Source organism: Miscanthus floridulus, chromosome 3 (genome assembly GCF_019320115.1).
Source record: "Miscanthus floridulus cultivar M001 chromosome 3, ASM1932011v1, whole genome shotgun sequence".
NCBI lineage: Eukaryota > Viridiplantae > Streptophyta > Magnoliopsida > Poales > Poaceae > Miscanthus > Miscanthus floridulus.
Window position 1 is genome coordinate 151,115,112 of NC_089582.1, and position 18,313 is coordinate 151,133,424.

At 44.1% G+C, this 18,313-nt stretch overlaps 3 protein-coding genes across 5 annotated transcripts; 2 read left to right on the top strand and 1 right to left on the bottom strand.

Moving 5' to 3' along the window:
* Positions 1-302: 302 nt before the first annotated feature.
* LOC136542843 (26S proteasome regulatory subunit 4 homolog) lies at positions 303-4,270 on the top strand. The gene is made up of 5 exons (XM_066535476.1): positions 303-914; positions 1,654-1,899; positions 2,085-2,471; positions 2,557-2,697; positions 4,001-4,270. Exons 1-5 carry the CDS (start codon positions 429-431, stop codon positions 4,082-4,084), a joined length of 1,344 nt encoding a protein of 447 aa, XP_066391573.1. The 5' UTR covers positions 303-428; the 3' UTR covers positions 4,085-4,270.
* Positions 4,271-5,513: 1,243 nt separating this feature from the next.
* Positions 5,514-11,677, top strand: LOC136542846 (mitochondrial import inner membrane translocase subunit TIM44-2-like). The gene is made up of 15 exons (XM_066535479.1): positions 5,514-5,721; positions 5,859-5,923; positions 6,598-6,704; positions 6,849-6,923; positions 7,016-7,091; positions 8,325-8,369; positions 8,455-8,862; positions 8,946-9,014; positions 9,101-9,165; positions 9,497-9,565; positions 9,639-9,711; positions 9,997-10,101; positions 10,329-10,400; positions 10,491-10,553; positions 11,161-11,677. The coding sequence occupies exons 1-15, from the start codon at positions 5,529-5,531 to the stop codon at positions 11,293-11,295; spliced, it is 1,620 nt and encodes a 539-aa protein (XP_066391576.1). The 5' UTR covers positions 5,514-5,528; the 3' UTR covers positions 11,296-11,677.
* A 407-nt stretch (positions 11,678-12,084) lies between these two features.
* On the bottom strand, positions 12,085-16,664 carry LOC136542844 (protein SCAR2-like). 3 transcript variants are annotated; one of them, XR_010780787.1, is made up of 10 exons: positions 16,306-16,664; positions 16,014-16,186; positions 15,810-15,933; positions 15,567-15,708; positions 15,404-15,477; positions 13,633-15,262; positions 13,380-13,481; positions 13,163-13,276; positions 12,782-13,009; positions 12,085-12,175 (listed from the first exon to the last, which is right to left on the bottom strand). XR_010780787.1 is itself a non-coding variant. In XM_066535477.1 (9 exons), exons 1-9 carry the CDS (start codon positions 16,473-16,475, stop codon positions 12,947-12,949), a joined length of 2,592 nt encoding a protein of 863 aa, XP_066391574.1. In that variant the 5' UTR covers positions 16,476-16,664; the 3' UTR covers positions 12,184-12,946. The 3 variants fall into 3 exon arrangements, 2 of the variants coding, with proteins under 2 accessions (XP_066391574.1, XP_066391575.1); XM_066535477.1 differs by lacking the exon at positions 12,085-12,175 and having other exon boundaries at positions 12,184-13,009; XM_066535478.1 differs by lacking the exon at positions 12,085-12,175 and having other exon boundaries at positions 12,184-13,006; positions 16,306-16,662.
* Positions 16,665-18,313: the final 1,649 nt, after the last annotated feature.

The following is an 18,313-nucleotide window of genomic DNA, read 5'->3' on the forward strand; positions in this document are numbered from 1 at the left end:
GCACTGAAGCCCATGCGTCAGGCAATGTGCCAAAAGGCCTGATCCAGTAGGCTGGCCTATGAAAATGGGCATGCGAGAAACCTAGGCCCATCAATATCACGGGCCATGCAGCCCAACTGGGACCGCCCCTCGCCCCTGAAGCCCATGCGTCAGGCAATGTGCCAAAAGGCCTGATCCAGTAGGCTGGCCTATGAAAATGGGCAGCGAGAAACCTAGGCCCATCAATATCACGGGCCATGCAGCCCAGACTGGGACCGCCCCTCGCCCCTAGCTTGCCCAGTCCCTTCATCTTGCTGGGGAAGTTGAAGTCGGAGGAAAAGGAGGCGGAGCGCAACCTCGCATCGCATCCAAGCACACATCGCTCCCCCAGGGTTGTTCCCCCAAACCCAAATCCAAAGCAAGCACCTCGTCGGCGGCCAAGCGCGACCATGGGGCAGGGCACTCCAGGAGGGATGGGCAAGCAGGGCGGCGCCGGCGACCGCAAGCCGGGGGACGGCGGCGATAAGAAGGATAAGAAGTTCGAGCCGCCGGCCGCACCCTCCCGCGTCGGCCGCAAGCAGCGCAAGCAGAAGGGCGCCGAGGCGGCCGCGCGCCTCCCCAACGTCGCGCCGCTCTCCAAGTGCCGACTCCGCCTCCTCAAGCTCGAGCGGGTCAAGGACTATCTCCTCATGGAGGAGGAGTTCGTCGCCGCGCAGGAGCGCCTCCGGCCCCAGGAGGACAAGGCCGAGGAGGACCGATCCAAGGTCGACGACCTCCGCGGCACCCCCATGAGCGTCGGATCCCTCGAGGAGATCATCGACGAGAGCCACGCCATCGTCTCCTCCTCAGTCGGACCGGAGTACTACGTCGGCATCCTATCCTTCGTCGACAAGGACCAGCTCGAGCCGGGATGCTCCATCCTCATGCACAACAAGGTTTGTTTCTACTTTCTAGGGACCCGCGCTACTACCCTACCCTACTTGGCCGGTGCGGATCTAGCATCCTCGATTTAAATATCTCCCTCCGATCTAGTGCTAGCTGGTCACTGGGAGTCGTTGGATTTGTAGACCCTACTGATTAAGGGTATCCGGTAATCTCTGTGCTTTGTTGTTATGCTGGGGATTTGTTGAATTAATTATTAGGTTTTCATTCACATAAGCTTGGCAAAACCACGAAAGTTAGATTTATCAGCATACTAGGGCCCTGTGGAGGATTAGTGTTTGTACTGTGTTGATTGCCAAAGGTGACTTGGAGGTCATTTTTTCCAATCATGGATTATGACAAACTAAGGGTTAACTAGGATATCGTGATTGTTCAGATTCATGTCTCAGTACACGATCTGTTATGTTCCTTGTAGTCGTTTTAGTGTGGTGGTTGTCCACTTGCTCTTGTAACACGGCTATATCAGTTACTCTAATGATTTTATCTTAGGATTGATATTGTGCGTGATGTCTGACTGCTCTACAGAAGGCCATATTGCTTTTCATGTTCAATAATTATTATACTTGTATTCATTTTAGTGTCCTTCGTATACATCTCTGACTGTGACTAGGCGCTTTCCCTACATACTCAGTTGTGCCCAGTAATCATCATTTGTGCATGCATTAGTGGATCGTTTACAACTGGTAGGATATAGTAAGTCAGCTTGTTTTCTCACTCAAATGTTTACTTCAGGTTCTCTCTGTGGTTGGTATATTGCAAGATGAAGTTGATCCTATGGTATCTGTGATGAAAGTTGAGAAAGCTCCTTTGGAATCTTATGCTGACATTGGTGGACTAGATGCTCAGATTCAAGAAATTAAAGAGGCAGTTGAGCTTCCCTTGACTCATCCTGAGCTGTATGAAGACATTGGGATCAGGCCCCCCAAGGGAGTCATATTATATGGAGAACCTGGAACAGGAAAAACTCTACTCGCCAAGGTCAGTGCTCAGGCTTGCAAGCATACAATATATATATATTATATTGCTTAGTATTGTAGGGGCAGGCGTCGATCCTCAATGATATCTGCCTTTGTCTATGTTTTTCCATATTATGCATTCTTTTTCTACTCCAGTTTTCAAATAGCATGTACTTGGGTAGTGATTACTTGAAACTGTCTCTGCAGGCTGTCGCTAACTCAACATCTGCAACTTTCTTGCGTGTTGTCGGTAGTGAACTTATTCAAAAGTACCTTGGGGATGGTCCCAAGCTAGTCAGAGAATTGTTTAGGGTGGCTGATGATCTTTCTCCCTCAATAGTCTTTATTGATGAGATTGACGCAGTTGGAACAAAGAGGTATGATGCTCATTCAGGAGGAGAGCGTGAAATTCAAAGAACTATGTTGGAGCTGCTGAATCAGCTAGATGGTTTTGACTCACGTGGAGATGTTAAAGTTATTCTAGCAACAAACCGTATTGAAAGTCTTGATCCTGCTTTGCTTCGGCCAGGCCGTATAGACCGGAAGATTGAATTTCCTCTCCCAGATATTAAAACTAGACGACGCATCTTCCAAGTACTGTAACATCTGTAAATAGTAATATTTACATTATCAATGTTCTTAATACCTTTTGTCCTTATAAAGGTTGTAAACTGTGCAGATTCACACGGCAAAAATGACATTAGCTGACGATGTGAACTTGGAAGAGTTTGTTATGACCAAAGATGAGTTTTCGGGCGCTGATATTAAGGCCATCTGCACAGAGGCTGGATTGCTCGCCTTAAGAGAGCGTAGAATGAAGGTGAACCTGAACACTTATCCCTTCTTCAATTGATATAAAACTTTTCTGGGTGAATACAAGTATTCAAATAACTCAACCTCTTATTTGCTATCGAATAGGAATTATATTTGGGTGTATTTAACTTGAACCATTCTGTATGCTAACTGGGCAGTTCTCTTGCTGTTGTCTTGCTGAAGATGTAGTTATCTGCTGCATGTTGCACAATGTCATCTTTGTTTTAGACAAACTGGAGTTTCAAAATCTAGTTGCATATAAGAAAGTTAATGTATCCGGTTTCAACAAGAAAAGACGTTATAGACCAAAATAAAACTAATAATAACTGCAAAAAACTGATAGAGGGAAGGCAACAAAGGCCACAGAATCACTGCATGAGCTTGTATATCATTCATCACTTGTTTGTCCTTGCCGTCAGCATATCCGTCAAGTCTGTCTTCGCCTCACTGTATAGTGTATAGGAGACATGATTTGTGCTACATTGCAAAATAGATGTAATCCACCGATTCCAGCTGATCACCAGGAATATGATTCTCGTACTCGTCAGATTATTTTCTCAAGTTGGTCAGTTGTGTGGATATCATTTTAAGAAGCCTATGAGATGAATGCACTTTTCAGCACATGCAAAGGGGCTGATTGTAGGAAACCTCTGTTTGCAATTATCCATTCAATGGAACATTTCTTAGCTTTTGTAGAGGTTTTCCAGAACTGTGTAGTGTGTACCCCTGTGAAGGTGAGCATAGGGTTGATGCTCCATATCCATTTGCATAGAAAAAATTGTCATTATGTTGTGTACTTCAAATATAACACTTTGATCTGTTGTACGTGGAAATGCCAATACCCTTGTGTCTAACCATGTGAGCTGAACAATTGGAGAAGTGTTGTTTTGTGGAATGGAAATTGTTGCATTGCTTTTTCCTAGAGTACATGCATGGCATGTTCTTCCACTGGATCAAGTTTTGTTGTGTGCGTCAGGGCAGCTTTTTTGCCCATAGATTTATGCATGAGCATATACGGTTCTTTTCTCTTCCTGACAATCTGTTACATTGTTTCTAATTGGTAACTCGGTTTGTTATCACTTGCCCCATATCTGAACACATAATCTGTGCGACTCTTTTAACTGATCGATTTTTGTTAAGTACTTCCTAGTTTATCAATAGGAACTGCTGTTTGGCTTCCTTCACCTGGATCACTAGATTTCAGTGTGTGTATTACCCGATGTGCTTGTACATGTAATTATGTATGATCTGAACATATAGTACTTCATGGTTCCATTTGACATTGCTGATGTTTTGTTTTGGGTACCCAGGTGACCCATACAGATTTCAAGAAGGCAAAGGAGAAGGTGATGTACAAGAAGAAGGAAGGTGTTCCGGATGGTCTCTACATGTAGATGTAGCGAATTGGAGCCTCGTGCTTGCCTTGTCAGAACAAGTTATCCTATTGTAGTAGCGCCTCTCTTCATAATGGGAGATATGTTGGTTTGGTTGCCACAATACTTGTTGCACACTGAGCTAAGTGGTTGGAGAACGTGTATTATGCTTTGATTGTTTCTAAGTAAAATTTCCCTTTCGGTGAATGCTGGAACGTTGTGCTAGAAATATGCATCGGCTACCAGTATCCTCACAAGAAACAAGCATTATGTGTTCCGTTTGTTTCGCGTCCGTGTGACGTGCTGTCTTCTTGATCGCATGGTGAATTGAGCACGTTTGCATAGATGAAAATGCTGGAGATGCCCGTCAGTTTGATTTAAATAGATGGGATTTCACTGCAAAAGTGGCATCAAGTTGATGGGATTTCACTGCAAATGTGGCACCATGAATCAGTTATCAGTGGTTACACAATCAGATGGTGAGGCCTGGTGACTAGTGTAATCTGGAAGGCGGAACTTATATAAATGATAGAGGAAATTGGCATGTTTTCGCATCTCTATTTAAAAAAAAGCTTCCACCTGTAGTTGGTTGTGAAATAAAAAAGAAGAAGAAAATCATAAGGATACTTCTCGAAAAACTAAAATACACCCTTGAACATTAATACATTTAATGTGTACCCTGTCAAACACAGAAATATAGCATGTAACATGCCATGGATCATATGTGAACAATTAGAAAAATAAGAATAAACACGGGTGCGGATACAGATACAAAATGTTACCCTGTGAGTACACGTGCGGATATGAAATTGTATCCGTTAGCCAATTTGTTGGACGGTTATTTACTCCACCCGCACCACCTTACTTTGTCGACTGTCATCCCTAGGTATGACATAGATTATCAATAGGCTAGATGAAATCATTTTGCATTCCACGACTGTCATGCCCTAGGTACTAAAGAGTGAAAAGACATATCCATATGCAGCGGGTAAAATCTTATAACTGTATCTGCATTCCACGGGTGAGATTTTACACATACACCCACACATTAGGATACAAGGAAAACTTATAAGTTACTTATGGTCAAAGCAGTTTGAAACTAGCTGCTAAACGACTGTTTTTTAAGCTTTTTTACTACGTTTATCTCCACAACCCCATCGATACTAAAATACTGTAGCTGAGTTAAACTGGCTTATTTAGTCGTGTTTTTCTTTCATTCTATCGAACACATGCGGTAGGATTGCCATCCACGCGCAAAGAGGGTGCTCGCAGTTACTCCTGCGGAAGATTGGAAACTAACCATTGGCACTGTCCCATAGACAGGATAAATGTAAAATCAGGAACAATAGAAAATAAAATAGAGAGACGGAAAGAAAGAAAGAAATAAGAAAAATAATAACCTTTTTTTAGGGGAAAGAAAAATAATAAACTGCAAAGGAAAAAAAACTTTGAAATAGAATGGCCCATGCGAAGGCCCGTGGGGATTGCGCTCTGGCTGGGCCGAACAACCCCGGACTGGGCTACCGCTCTGTTCACCTTCACCCGCGTCCGCGTGTGCTGTCTCTCTCTGCGACGACTGGGTGGGCTACCGCCGCCGCCGCCACCGCCCCCTACGCCAGGCACCGAGGTCTTCGCCGGCGACGAGCACCCACCACCAGGTATTCCGATCCCTTCTCTCCCCTTCCTGCCGTGCGAAACCGAGCACCCAAACCCTAAGTTATTTGGCTATTTGATGCCTACAAACTTCCAACTTTTTGCAAAATCTGTCGGCTCTACATGTGTCCGCCCATGCTAGGGATGGCGACCACAGCACTGCTCCGGGCTCTCCGGCGGCCCTCGTCCGAAGCCGCGCTGCGATTGGTGAGTGGAGTATGTTCTCTTTTAGCAATTTGGTAATCGTAGTATTAATATTTCGAGTAGTAAGATATTTGTGGACTACAATGCGACTTTTTCCCCTCCTGAACAATAGCATATGGGCATTTGCTCCGATATCATCTGAAATAGCTTATGAGCATTTGCATCCTGTTGAATAGTAGCCACCACCCACCAGTATGGGTTACTTTCAGGGAGGTAAACGATGAAGTCACTTTCATGGGAAAAATTATGTTCACTGTTGCAGTTTGAACATTGAAGGCGCCATTTGTCTGCTACACATGTTTTGTTTTTAATGATTAATTGGATTTGAAGATTTGTGTGAAATTGAATCATTTCATGGAATTTCTTGATGACGGCACAAACAAGGGATGAACGGCAGTTTAAACTTGCTTGTACACCTTTTGTTAAGCTACAATTTGCTTGTTTGCAGTAGCACAAACTGTACGGCTTCATCATAGGTTAGTTAGACAGTTTATTGATTTGATCCACTTGAAAAACGAAGTTCTCTGTGTCTTCTTCTTTGTTCAGTATGTAACCAAACCAATGCAGAATGCCTGTGAAGTTGTTTTTTCTCTATGCCTTATTTTCATCCTTTTTTCATTTATTACACAGCTGCATGCGTTTTACTAATTGCCATCCATTGCTGGTATGTGCTGTAGGCTACAGGGCCAAATGTGCAACCAACGAATGGATATAGACATCTGAATAACAGGAACCTAAGTGTTTTCAATGAGTTTTCTAAGCAACTAAAGGGTGAGGCCAAGAGGTATGTGTTACTTTTAAGGTCTCCATCATGATGAAATCTTAAGAAATAATGATTACATACTGCTGAATCACCTTTCATGTACAATTATGGCGATCAGTATCTGTTCACTTTATTTATTTATCATAATTTTTATTTTTATTGCAGTAATCCTGAATTCCAGAAATCCATGAAGGAGTTCGGCGAGAAACTTGGTGTGGTGAAGGAAGATCTCAAAGTAAGGTAAGTTGCAAAATTATTGCACTACTTTCAGGTTTGAATCATCTACACATAGTAGTAAGTTATGATATTCTGCAACAATATGATTTTTGCAGAACTAAGAAAACGACTGAGACAATATACAAGAGTGTTGATGATGTTTGGAGTGAAGCTGAGGAGACATCTAAAAAGGTAAGTGTCGGTGTTTCGAGTTGCCACCAACAAGTAAATTTCTAATATTGCGCGTCTGCCTCGGATGGTGTGCTAAGAGGACACGAGATTTATACTGGTTCGGGCAGAACGTCCCTACGTCCAGTTTGTTGCTGCTGCTCGTGTTACTAGCACTGAAAGTTCGTAGTAGGGGTTACAAACAGGCGAGAGAGGGACATGTCCCAAGTCTCTGGTGAAAGGAGTGAACGGGTGCTGAGAGAGCTCGGTTGCTACTCAGCCGTGTGTTCGGGGTTCGATGGGTTCGTGATGGTTCGATCGGATCTAGCCTGAATCGATGTGTTGTGTTGCGATGGTCAGATGCCTGTAATGGGAGGCCCTGCTTTCCCTTTTATAGGCCAAGGGAAAGCACGGGTTACAACAGAGAAAGAGAGGAGAATGAGAGAGAAGAAGTCCTTCTGGATCGCCGGGTCCTTCTTCTCCTTCATGCGGGTTCCGCCGACCCTGTAGATGTCAACAAGGATAGCTTCGCGTCGCGATCCTGTCCGTCACTGGCGCCATGCGCAGGCGTCATATGCCGGTCATGGCGCTCCACTCCGTCCTGGCGAACGTCGTGATGAACTGACGCGTTTGTCAGTGTTTGTACGGGGGTTAGGCAGTTCTTGATGTGAATCCTCCGGTATGACCTGTCGAGGCCACGGGTTACATCGGGCGTGCCGGTCTCTTCCCTGGTGTCAGAGCTTTGACTCAGGCCCATACGCATGGACTTGGAGTGGTTGGCGGCGGTATGGGTCTCCGTCGGACGAGGCGGAGCCCGCGGCCTCGGGGTCGGGCGAGGCGGAGCGTGAACCCAGCGCTGACCCAAGGGTTGGGCGAGGCGGAGCCTGTGGCTTCGGGGTCGGGCGAGGCGGAGCGCAGACCCAAGGGTCGGGTGAGGCGGAGCCCGCGGCCTCGGTGTCGGACGAGGCGGAGCGCAAACCCAAAGGTCGGGCGAGGCGAAGCGCAGACCCAAAGGTTGGGCAAAGCGGTGCCCTCTCCCAGAGGCCGGGCGAAGCGGAGCTTGCGTCCTTGACTGCTCGGGCGAGTCAATGTTGATGGTCATTAGCTCCTCCTCTTCGGGTACCCTAGTATTGGTCCCCGACAGTAAGCCATTGACAGTGGTCAAGGATGATTGTTTGACTTTGATAACTGTACCCTATTGATTTGTTTGTTTTTTATGCTCATAGATTTATGAGGGCATTCTTTTCCCACTTGTAGGTTACTGCAAATATCAAAGAAAAAATGTTTGCTACTAAAGAAGAGGTAAGGATAAATAAATATCACTCTGATACAGTACGGACCGTGATTTCGTAAATATGTATTCTTTGCCTTGATGAATTGTTTACAGGTAAAGGAAAGTTTTGGAGTCGGAAAAGAAGAGAGTACAAGTTGCAGGGATGGTTCGCCTGAAGCTTCAAAACATGAGAAAACTGGGACATCCTCGCATTCAGATGGCATGTCTGAAGATGCCACAAACAGCCATACATTGTTCACTAAATTGAAGTCAACAATCTCATCTGCTTCACCAGTGGTATCTGGCGCATTTGCAAAGTTGAAGGACACAAAAGTTTCAACCTTAGCTAAGCAGGGATATGAAATCGTCAAGGATGAATTAAGCTCTAGCTCTAGCAGAAAGAAAAAACATCAAGCTAGGCATGCTTCTGCTAAAGTAGAAAAGAGTACAAGAACCGATTTAGTTCTTACACCAACAAAAAGGACAGTATTGGGTGAAAAATGGGAAGCATTTAAGAATAAGGTATCTTTGAGGAGATTGTTCAACTTTGCTTCTATCTTTCTCATATTGGTTTCCTATCTGAAATCCTTTTTTTTCTCTCTAAGATCCGAGGCCATCCCGTCTATAAAAGAGTGGATGAATACACCAAGCCTGTTGTAACCAAGGGACAAGAGGTACCATCACAATGCTGTACAAATTTATTTGGTCAAACCTAGTTTTCTCTTTCAGTGATATCCATGTTTTGTGTATGCAAATGCAGGTAGCTGAAGATGTCAGGGAAAGATGGGAGACAAGTGACAATCCAGTGGTTCAGAAAATTCAAGAGTACTATGTGCCCCATCATTCTTTGTTTTATCTGGTTATGGAATTTGATTGATTCCATCTGAACTATGCTATACTATTGATTTCTGTTGGCATTTAGCACATTACATTTAGGTCTTGAAAGCACCAAGTAATGCAGCTGACTGGTGCATTCATGGCTGCAAATCCATTGGTGATTGCGCTTCATTAGTAGCACAAATAGGGATAAAAAGTAATCAATGCAATAATCTCTTTCTTGAATGTATGAATCAGTTGTATCCCCTCTCTATTTCATCATATGCAATATTTTTTGTTTCTGACGCGACGCTGATTTTTCTTTGTTCATTCCTTCTAGCTTGAATGAATCTTTGCTTGAAGAAACCTCAGCTGCGGTGACATTCAGGGAAATTCGGCAACGAGACCCGTAAGGCGTGTGCAACTTAACTTTGAGAGACTCAGGACGGAATTGAATTATATATCACCTTTTTTTTGCACAGGTCCTTTTCTCTTTCTGATTTTGTTGCTGATGTCCAAGAAACGATCAAGCCAGTTCTAACTGCATATTCAAAGGTAATCCATGTCTTATACTAACAAGAAATTCTTACCTTGTTTGAACTAGTGTGATTGCTGACTGTCCTAATGAGATGGGCTGGTTCTATATTACTTTTTTATATATTTTTTGGTGAAAGATTAAATTTGTTGCACTTATTATGACACTGGGGAGTTCCAGATAAGTTTATAATGTGAAGTTCAAAGAGATTGATTGAGATTCTGTCTAATTTACATGATAAATCAGCCCACTCATATACACTTTCAGAATTTTGGTCATTTCACAGTTACATATTATGCTTTCAGGGTGATGTGGAGACTCTAAAAAAATATTGCACCAAGGAAGTGATTGAGCGCTGCAAAGGAGAGAGAGAAGCTTATGCATCACAGGGAATATTTTTTGATCACAAAGTAGGTCATGGTTCAACGATGTCTTGGACAGTCCATTTCCATAGCTTATTTGAATCTAGTATTGAAATTCAAACTCAGTCACAATTGATTGCTATGTTCTGTTGTTTTTTTCTTCATTATTGACTGTAGCTTGTTGCTCTTAAGGTGGGAAGAACATAAGATTCTGCTGCCTTTTTTAAAAAAAAAAAGAGACCAAGAAATTTTCTTATATTCCATTGCCTTTACAGATCCTGCACATTTCAGAAGCTGATGTATTGGAAACAAAAATGTTTGGATCTTCACCCATAATTATCTTACGCGTAAGTGAATTAGTGGTATGCCAATTTAAGTTTGCCCTTTTTTAGTTTAATCTACTTACAGTGTATGCTTGTTTCCAATATATATTTCAGTTCCAAACGCAGCAGATATACTGTGTTCGAGATCGAGAAGGACAAGTCACAGAAGGAGGACAGGTAGGCTTTATTTTTTGGGATATTGTAAACCAAAACTTTCCTATCTTTATGTTTGGCGTGTATGGTCGACTCATTACAAGATAGCTCAATCATGATCTCGGTGACTGATTTTGTTTCATAACATGATCCCTCTCATCCTGACATGATACTTGAGACAATATACCCAGATGAATGAATTTATGCGTTATTTTGTAACTTGTGTAGAACCAAGCAGTTTCACGAACACTCCACTTGAGTCTGGGCAAATAATGTTTAGGTAGAATTTTCAAGGTGAAATGTTTCCTTGGTTGTTTTGAAAAGGGCAGTTGTCTTTGAACCTGAGTGGGGTGCTGCAGAATTTAGTCTTATGTTGGTAAAGTTTACTATATCATAGCTAATGCCATTGTTAGATGTGAGGTTGGTTTATATGAATAGCACAAGCTGATGTCCATGATATATATTAGTGTCAAAGGTGCGCCAGACTTCATGCACCTCTTAAATAGTTGAGTTTATAGAGTGCTGAGGAATGGTGGCATGCTCGTATTGTCTTGCCTCAGTTGGCCGGTAGACTTGTAGTCGACATTTGATTTAAGTAACAGTTCTTTTTTGTGTGATTGGAATGTGCCAGGATACCATCCAAACCGTCTTCTATTCGTGGGCTATGCAACTCATGGACAGTGATGAGGTGCCAGAAGAAGAATCCTATTACCCAGTCTGGCGGCTGCGTGAGATGCAACAAGCTGGCATCAAAGCTCTCATATAGAGCAGTTCATCATTTGTTCTTACTCTTCCTTCACTGAATCAGCTGCTCAATGAGCAATGTGCAAGAACGTTGCCCTCGGTGAAAGCAATTTTCCACAGATTGATTGTTTTTTTATATATATGCCCTGATGGTAGCAGTTTCTTCCTATTCTTTTTTGCTGATGTATCTAACGCATGTCACTCGAAGAATTAGCTGTTATTCTCTATGTTGACTGAGAAAGGTTTGTAACCAGCGTATACTGATAGTTACTTCGTTTTTGTCCCAAGTGGGAATGAGACACAGACGCTGGTGTGGTGTTGTCACGGCTGCCAGAGGCTCTGGGCATGACCAAAAATATGTGACTGAATTGTGATGCACAAGAGGGACGTTCTGAGCTCAGCCATGTGCTTGAAAACGCTTCACAATTTGCATTCGCAGATCTGATGATTTTTCATCCAAGAGCTGTCTCAATTTATGAGCCGAAAGTAGCCTATTTAAAGGTTTTCAGCTTCGTCACCACGCCTGGTTTGAACATTAATTGCCGTCCCTTTTGAGCAGGCAAGGCGTACAAAACTTGTAGCCTCACTCAAACACAAGTCTCAAATAAGATATAATTTGAAAGGTTTGGGATCATTTAACCTCGAGCACGAAAACGATATGAGTGAATAATGGAACGTGCTCGACAACAGTCACTTGTTTCAAAGAAACAGTACAGAATGGATGAAACCGCCTAAAATAAATGTTAGTGACAAGTGATCTAATATAAAATATTTTTAAAAAGTAACATGTCACATGTATGTATATGTTTGCCTAAACAATATAAGAACAAGAGTAGCTTAAAACAGGAAAAATAAAAAAAAATCCTGTGTGTTGAAATCTCTGTCTCAATAATTTTCTACATCTGCAAACAATACAATAACAAGAGTAGATTAAGACCAGAAAAAAGACAATACACAAGAACAAGAGTAGCTTAAATTACGAAAAGAAGATTTGATCCTGTGGTTGAAATGTATAACCGTAAGCCTCAACAATTTTCTACAAACAATTACAAGTACAACAACCTCAACAATTTTCTACAAACAATTACAAAGAACAACAGTATCTTAAAACAGGAGGGGGAAAGGTAAAAAAATGAACTGCTTAAAACAATTTTCTACAAACAATTGCAAGAACAACAGTAGCTTAAAACAGGAAGAAGAAAAACAGGGGAAAAGGTAAAAAAAAAAGGAGAACTGCTTAAAACATGGAAAAAGAAAGGTAAAAAAATGAACTGCTTAAAACAATTTTCTACAAACAATTGCAAGAACAACAGTAGTTTTAATCAGGAAGAAGAAAAACAGGGGAAAAGGTAAAAAAAAAATAGGAGAACTACTAAAAACAGGGAAAAAGTTACAAAATAAAAACAGGGGAAAGGTAAAAAAACAGGAGAACTTCTTAAAACAGGGAAAAAGTTACAAAATAATTTTTTTAGAGTGGGATTTGAACCCACGCCCTTTCGGACCAGAACCTTAATCTGGCGGCCATCTCAACTTGGATGTTCGTAGATGATCTTATGGCGGAATAAATAAAAATATGTAGTCCATATTTGTAAATATGCAGGTGCAGGGCTTCTCCAGCTCCATCACCCAGGGGCCAAGGTTACTATGCATCGCCAAGGGAAACAATGAATCATTCATTCACTGTTATCGCTCCAGCTTTCCTCACTGTCAACATCGTTGCTATCTGCGTGAGCCTGCTTCATTTACAAGTGCCAATCAGATTACTAGAGCCATGTACAGTTTACTGGTTGATCACAAGGTCGTCTTGTTATTCTTCAAAAAAGAAAAAGAAATGATCGTCTTGTTCAATCAACCAGGACATGTTGTTGAAAGAATCATTATTTAGTTACCTGACGAATGTCATCTGCTCTCTGTAGAATGGTTGCCACCTTAGAGTTGGCAGGACTCCCGGTCACAGGAGACTGAGGAGAGCTCGCTCCAGAAACTGGTTTCAGTTTAAAAGACTGCAGCCACCAGGCAGTATATATAATTACAACTTTGTCAGGACAACCAAAACCATGTGACGTCGAGTTTCATGCAGGAAATGAGAATGTACGTGGTACTGACAGGATTGCCGGCCATTGCAATGTCTTTTATCTGCTTTATCAGTACACTCCTGCTGTCCAAAATGTTTCTTGAAGGATGGATCAGGCTTGGACCGTTTCGTAGCTGCAATGCAAATGACAGGAATCTTTGTTATGAGCTTCATGTAGTACGCATTCACTTTTCGTTAGTCGGGTCACTGTTATTATTCCAGAATGTGAATGTTCATGTCAAGGTGCAACATGGAAAATAAAAATACTCTAGGAAGAAAGCATACCATGATCCTGCCGTGAGATCCAGCATCAAGCAGTGAATATTTGGGCCTTGGCACTGAAGGAGGAGGGGACATCTTCGCTAGCTCTTGTACCGCAGAGAAGAATACACTCTCGTTCTGCAGATTGCTGCTGCTATCTGAAGCCTCGTGCTCTTCGCTTCGCTTCTCTGTTGAACCATGATCAGAATGTCCACTACCAAATTGCTGTCTGCCTTGTTGTTGGAAACATGTGTCTGCTTGTGCCTGCGTCCGTACGTCTATCTCAGACCAGGCCTCGTCTGAAAGTATTGCAGGCACAGGGAACTCTCCAGCCTTGAGAACAATGCCTTCTGAAGCCTGCACAGCATCTTCTCGGACTCGGAATAGATGTGGATGCCTCGTTTCTTCAGAACATTTCATTTCATCTCTATGAGAGGCATTGGCACTAGTATGCTCATTAGAATCCAGCGTTTCTTCCGTGTCCACCGGTGAACTCTGGATGCTATGGCTATGCGCCTGTCTTATTGCCTGAATCATTTCAGTAACCTCCAGTGATTTTTTCCAAAGCGCTCTGTGTTTAGGAGATGGGGCTCGAGTCCCTGTATGGCCTCTTTCCGACAGCCACTGCATCGGTGGAATAGGCGGAAGTGGCGGTGTTGTATCTGCTTTGGCATCTTCAGAACAAGGATTCTCAGGCAAAGCACCAGCTCGCTTCAGAACAAGACTTCCTGGCAACAGCAGGTTCTTGGAGTCAGGTGTTGTACATGTAGGATCTCCAATGGTTTCAGGAGTGCTGCTGTTACTGTTACTGCATTTATCTGCGGAAGGGTCTTCCTGTTGGTGATGTCTCTCTGCATCTACCGACGCATTACAAGATAGGCTTTCATGGTGCTGCAGATAGGAGCACTTGTCATTTTCTGGCAGAAGGCTATGTATACTCGAATATACTGGATCAGAATGAACCAGTATAGGCAGAAAAGCCTCTCTTGGGGTGGGGACGGCTTCAAGTTCGGGGCTGCAATCCCCAATGCCTGTGGCTTGGGCTTGGCTCATCCGGAGGCTAGTACCTGCAGGATCAGAGCGCGAGCAGTCGTTGTGATGCTTGATGTTCATGAAGAGCTTCCTCGGCAAGCTGCTGACTCTTGAGGCGATCATCTCAACGCTGCTCCTCGACCTCTTACTCGAACTTTTGCTGCAGGGTATTTCTGCATCTTCTGAATTCTGCTTCGCCTTCAGCATGGTACTGCTGCTAAGGGCACCAATTGATGTGGTAACAACATCACTGACGGATCCACTACAGGTAGTAGCACTAGCACCATGGGGATGGGGTGGTTCCTGTGTGATGATTTCGTCGTGCTCGTGATGATGGGTAGCAGTAGTCAAGCGGCGAGCATCTGGAGCGAGCCATGCCTCGAAAGAGCTCGTCCTCTCGAGCTCACTGGGGCTGGGCTGCGCTGTGCCGCCGCCTTGCAGCTTCTTTTCCGTGTTGAGCTGAGGTGAAGACTGGACCCTGTCAACTGCTTGCTGCATTCGGAAGAGGGACCCGGCACCTGCTGCCTGCCGATGCTGCTTCTTCAGCTGTCGGAGCATGGAGAGGAAGCCAGGAGACGGCGCTTCGGATGCATCTGTTTCTGTTTCTGTTTCTATTTCTGATCTGAGAAGCCAAGCCGCGCGCAACAGTGCAGTGGTTAACAAATGTATAAGAAGCAGGAAGAGAAGCACACTACAGTAACTGTGGAAGGAAGGAAGGAAGCAAGGAAGGGCTGGCTTTGACAGAGAGAGAGAGAAGTGTTACTTGCAGTCAGTGACAGTGTGGGCTGACTCGGGAGGTTCAGAGTTGAGTGCAATCTGAATCTTGGGTCTGGTTTCCTGCCAGAAACCAAAAAAATTTTGCTATATTAAATCGAACTCAAGGTGAACAATTGAGTGAGAACTAGGATTGGATTTGATTTGAGTACCATGGACATGGATTTCAGATATGGTCCGCGGTTTGCTCTGACTCTCAGCGTGCCTTGCTCAAGCCTGGCAGAATGGGCCCTGAAGAAGAAGGAGGGATCGGTGTACCTCTTGAGGCACGCTCCCTCGCCAGCAGCATCAAACCTGCAATGCAACACCAAGATGGATGAGGAGTAGCAGGCAGCACCAGCACAGGAGTGAGCGAGAGTGACGAGCATCATCGTATCCTATCCATGGATGCATACTTGTCAAGGAGTGACAGCCTGGGAGGCCCGCGACAGCGCCTGATACGTTGGACGACGAGACGCGGCATCGGCGGCGTGCCTCCGCCGACTCCTCCTCTGACATGCGCGCGGCAGCCGAGACGGCCTGCACCACCGCAGTGCATACGCCGTGAGCGCTCGCCGCTCGGTGTCGTCAGTGGTGCGTGAAATTAAATGCGCGCGTACCGGAGCTGGAGGTGGTGAAGTTGAGAGCAGCCGCAGAGTTGTGTGTCGACTTCGGCGGAGGCAGGTCGAGGTCGGCCTCCAGCAGCAGCTTGGCTCTCACGGCGAGCCGTCGCCCTCGCGCCGACGCGGCCATCACTTGGTCTTGCATGTCGTCGAACACCTCCGCGGCAAGCCTGCAGCAGCATGCACGTCATGCATTCTCAGTATGTTTATAAACCGGCCGGCGTGTGCAGGCGGTTCGATTATATTACTGGAGATAACTTCTAGTACTAGGGACTCCGATCCAACGCACTCTGCGAGGTCTCCGAGCTGGCGGAGGATGGCCACGAGGCCGGCCACGGCGAGGCCCTCCAGGACGGCGTCGGGGGCAACATCGTTGTTGCGGTTACGGACGACGTCGCCGTGGGTGGTGGTGGTGGTGACGCATTCGCACCGGCATCCGCACCTTGACGACAGACCCATTGCCGCTGCTGCTCTCTGCTGATTTGCTCGCTCCGGCTGCACTGCTGCTACCTTCTTGTCTTGTGCCCAGCCGGCCTCCAGCAGCTAGCTCCACCTGCTCGGAAGAGAGGAAGATGACGAGAAAGAGGAAGACGAGGTGTCCGGCACGTACATTCATGTGTGTGTGTTGCGTATGGTTCTGGCAACTTACTACGGACATGTAGATACGTACAACCCAATTATTGTACTCGTACCCTTCACGTACTACTTCCCTTCTGCTGCTTAACTTTGCTTAATTTCTTTCTTTCCGATAGACGGTGCTTTACTGCTTACTATATATATCAGAATATGTAGCATTATTCTTATTTTTTTCACTTCTTCTATTATCTCAGGTGCTTGATTTTTTTTCTTTATTGTTCAGACAACATGCAATTTTGTTATTGTTTTGACTATAGAAAAAATAATCTCTCTTCTTTAATTGTATATTTGAATTGCATAAAATTGTTGGCTGAAACTTCCAAAAGATCCATACACCTGACATATAACAAGCCTAGAATTTTACCTTTGATTTGGCGTGGGAAATTAATCAAAACCATAAATCTGGCAATGCATAATTGTTAGGTTGGATCCTTTCCTGATGTTTCGTTTTCAATGAAAGAAAGAAATCATTACATGATGACAAAATATATTTTGCATGACTCACTAGATAGATCACATGACTGTACCTACAGCTAGACGTACAAATATTGCTCGATCGTGTACATGACTTTGCCAGCCTGCCTCTGCGTACCAACAACCACGTACGTAGTACGGTCAGATCGAAACAGAATAGGCAGCCCAACCAAAACATGCACGCGCGTCTACTACGCGCTCTCCGAATCTACCATCTGTATACATTCTTCAAAGCAACGATTACATAATTGTTAGCTCAACTGCTATTTCAGTACTTTGATTTTCTTTTTTCGTTTCCTGAACCCTCCCTTCTCTCTTTTCTTCTCCATGTTTGTAAGCTCGTTGTTCTATTTTTTTTTACCTGTAACCTTCTCGGTTGCTTTTTAATAAAATTTCTGTAGAGGCCCTTGGGCCTCTCCTGTTCTCTCTCTCTCAAAAAAAAAAACAATAAGCTAGTACGTACTCGATCCAAATATTCACATATCATGCAGTGCATCTTAATAATTTGCGAGTCCTAATGTCACTGAAGGAGTGGTCGCGGTAAATTAAGCGGGCAATGGTCGGATGATCCGGTGGAAGGTTTTAGGGGCCAACGGATCATCCAGTGTTCGCCGCAAATGCAGAAATCAAGCCCGGTGGTTAGGAGCTGTTGACACCGTTTTTTTGCACGTGTTAAAATGTTTGGAGTGGACTAATCGGCAAGGAGAAAGTTACTGTATACTTTGATAGCCGATGAAAGCCAACTTGTAAAGATGGTTGCCGATAGCTGGTGATGCCGATGAAGGGAGGCTTGAAGACTACTGCCGATGAAACAGGGAGTATGCCGATAAAGGGAGATTTGAGGACTGCTGCCGATGAAACAAGGAGTATGCTGATGAGGGAAGACTTGAAGACTATTGCCGATGAAACAGGGGGTATGCCGATGGGAAGAAGGACAGTGAGATTTCCATCGTAATTAAGGCGGACAGGGAAATAGATAGGAGTTGATTTCCTTTTCTATATTTGTTAGAGTATGATTCATGTAAGAGTCACGTGTTTCCTTAGATATGGGCTTGGTGTCCTAGTTGTGTTTGGTTGTGTCTCTTTAGATCAGGGTATAAATATGGAGTGAGGGGCAATGTAAATAGATATCAATCAATATCAAAACCAATTTTTACTTCTATTTGCATCTACTTACTTTTCGACGA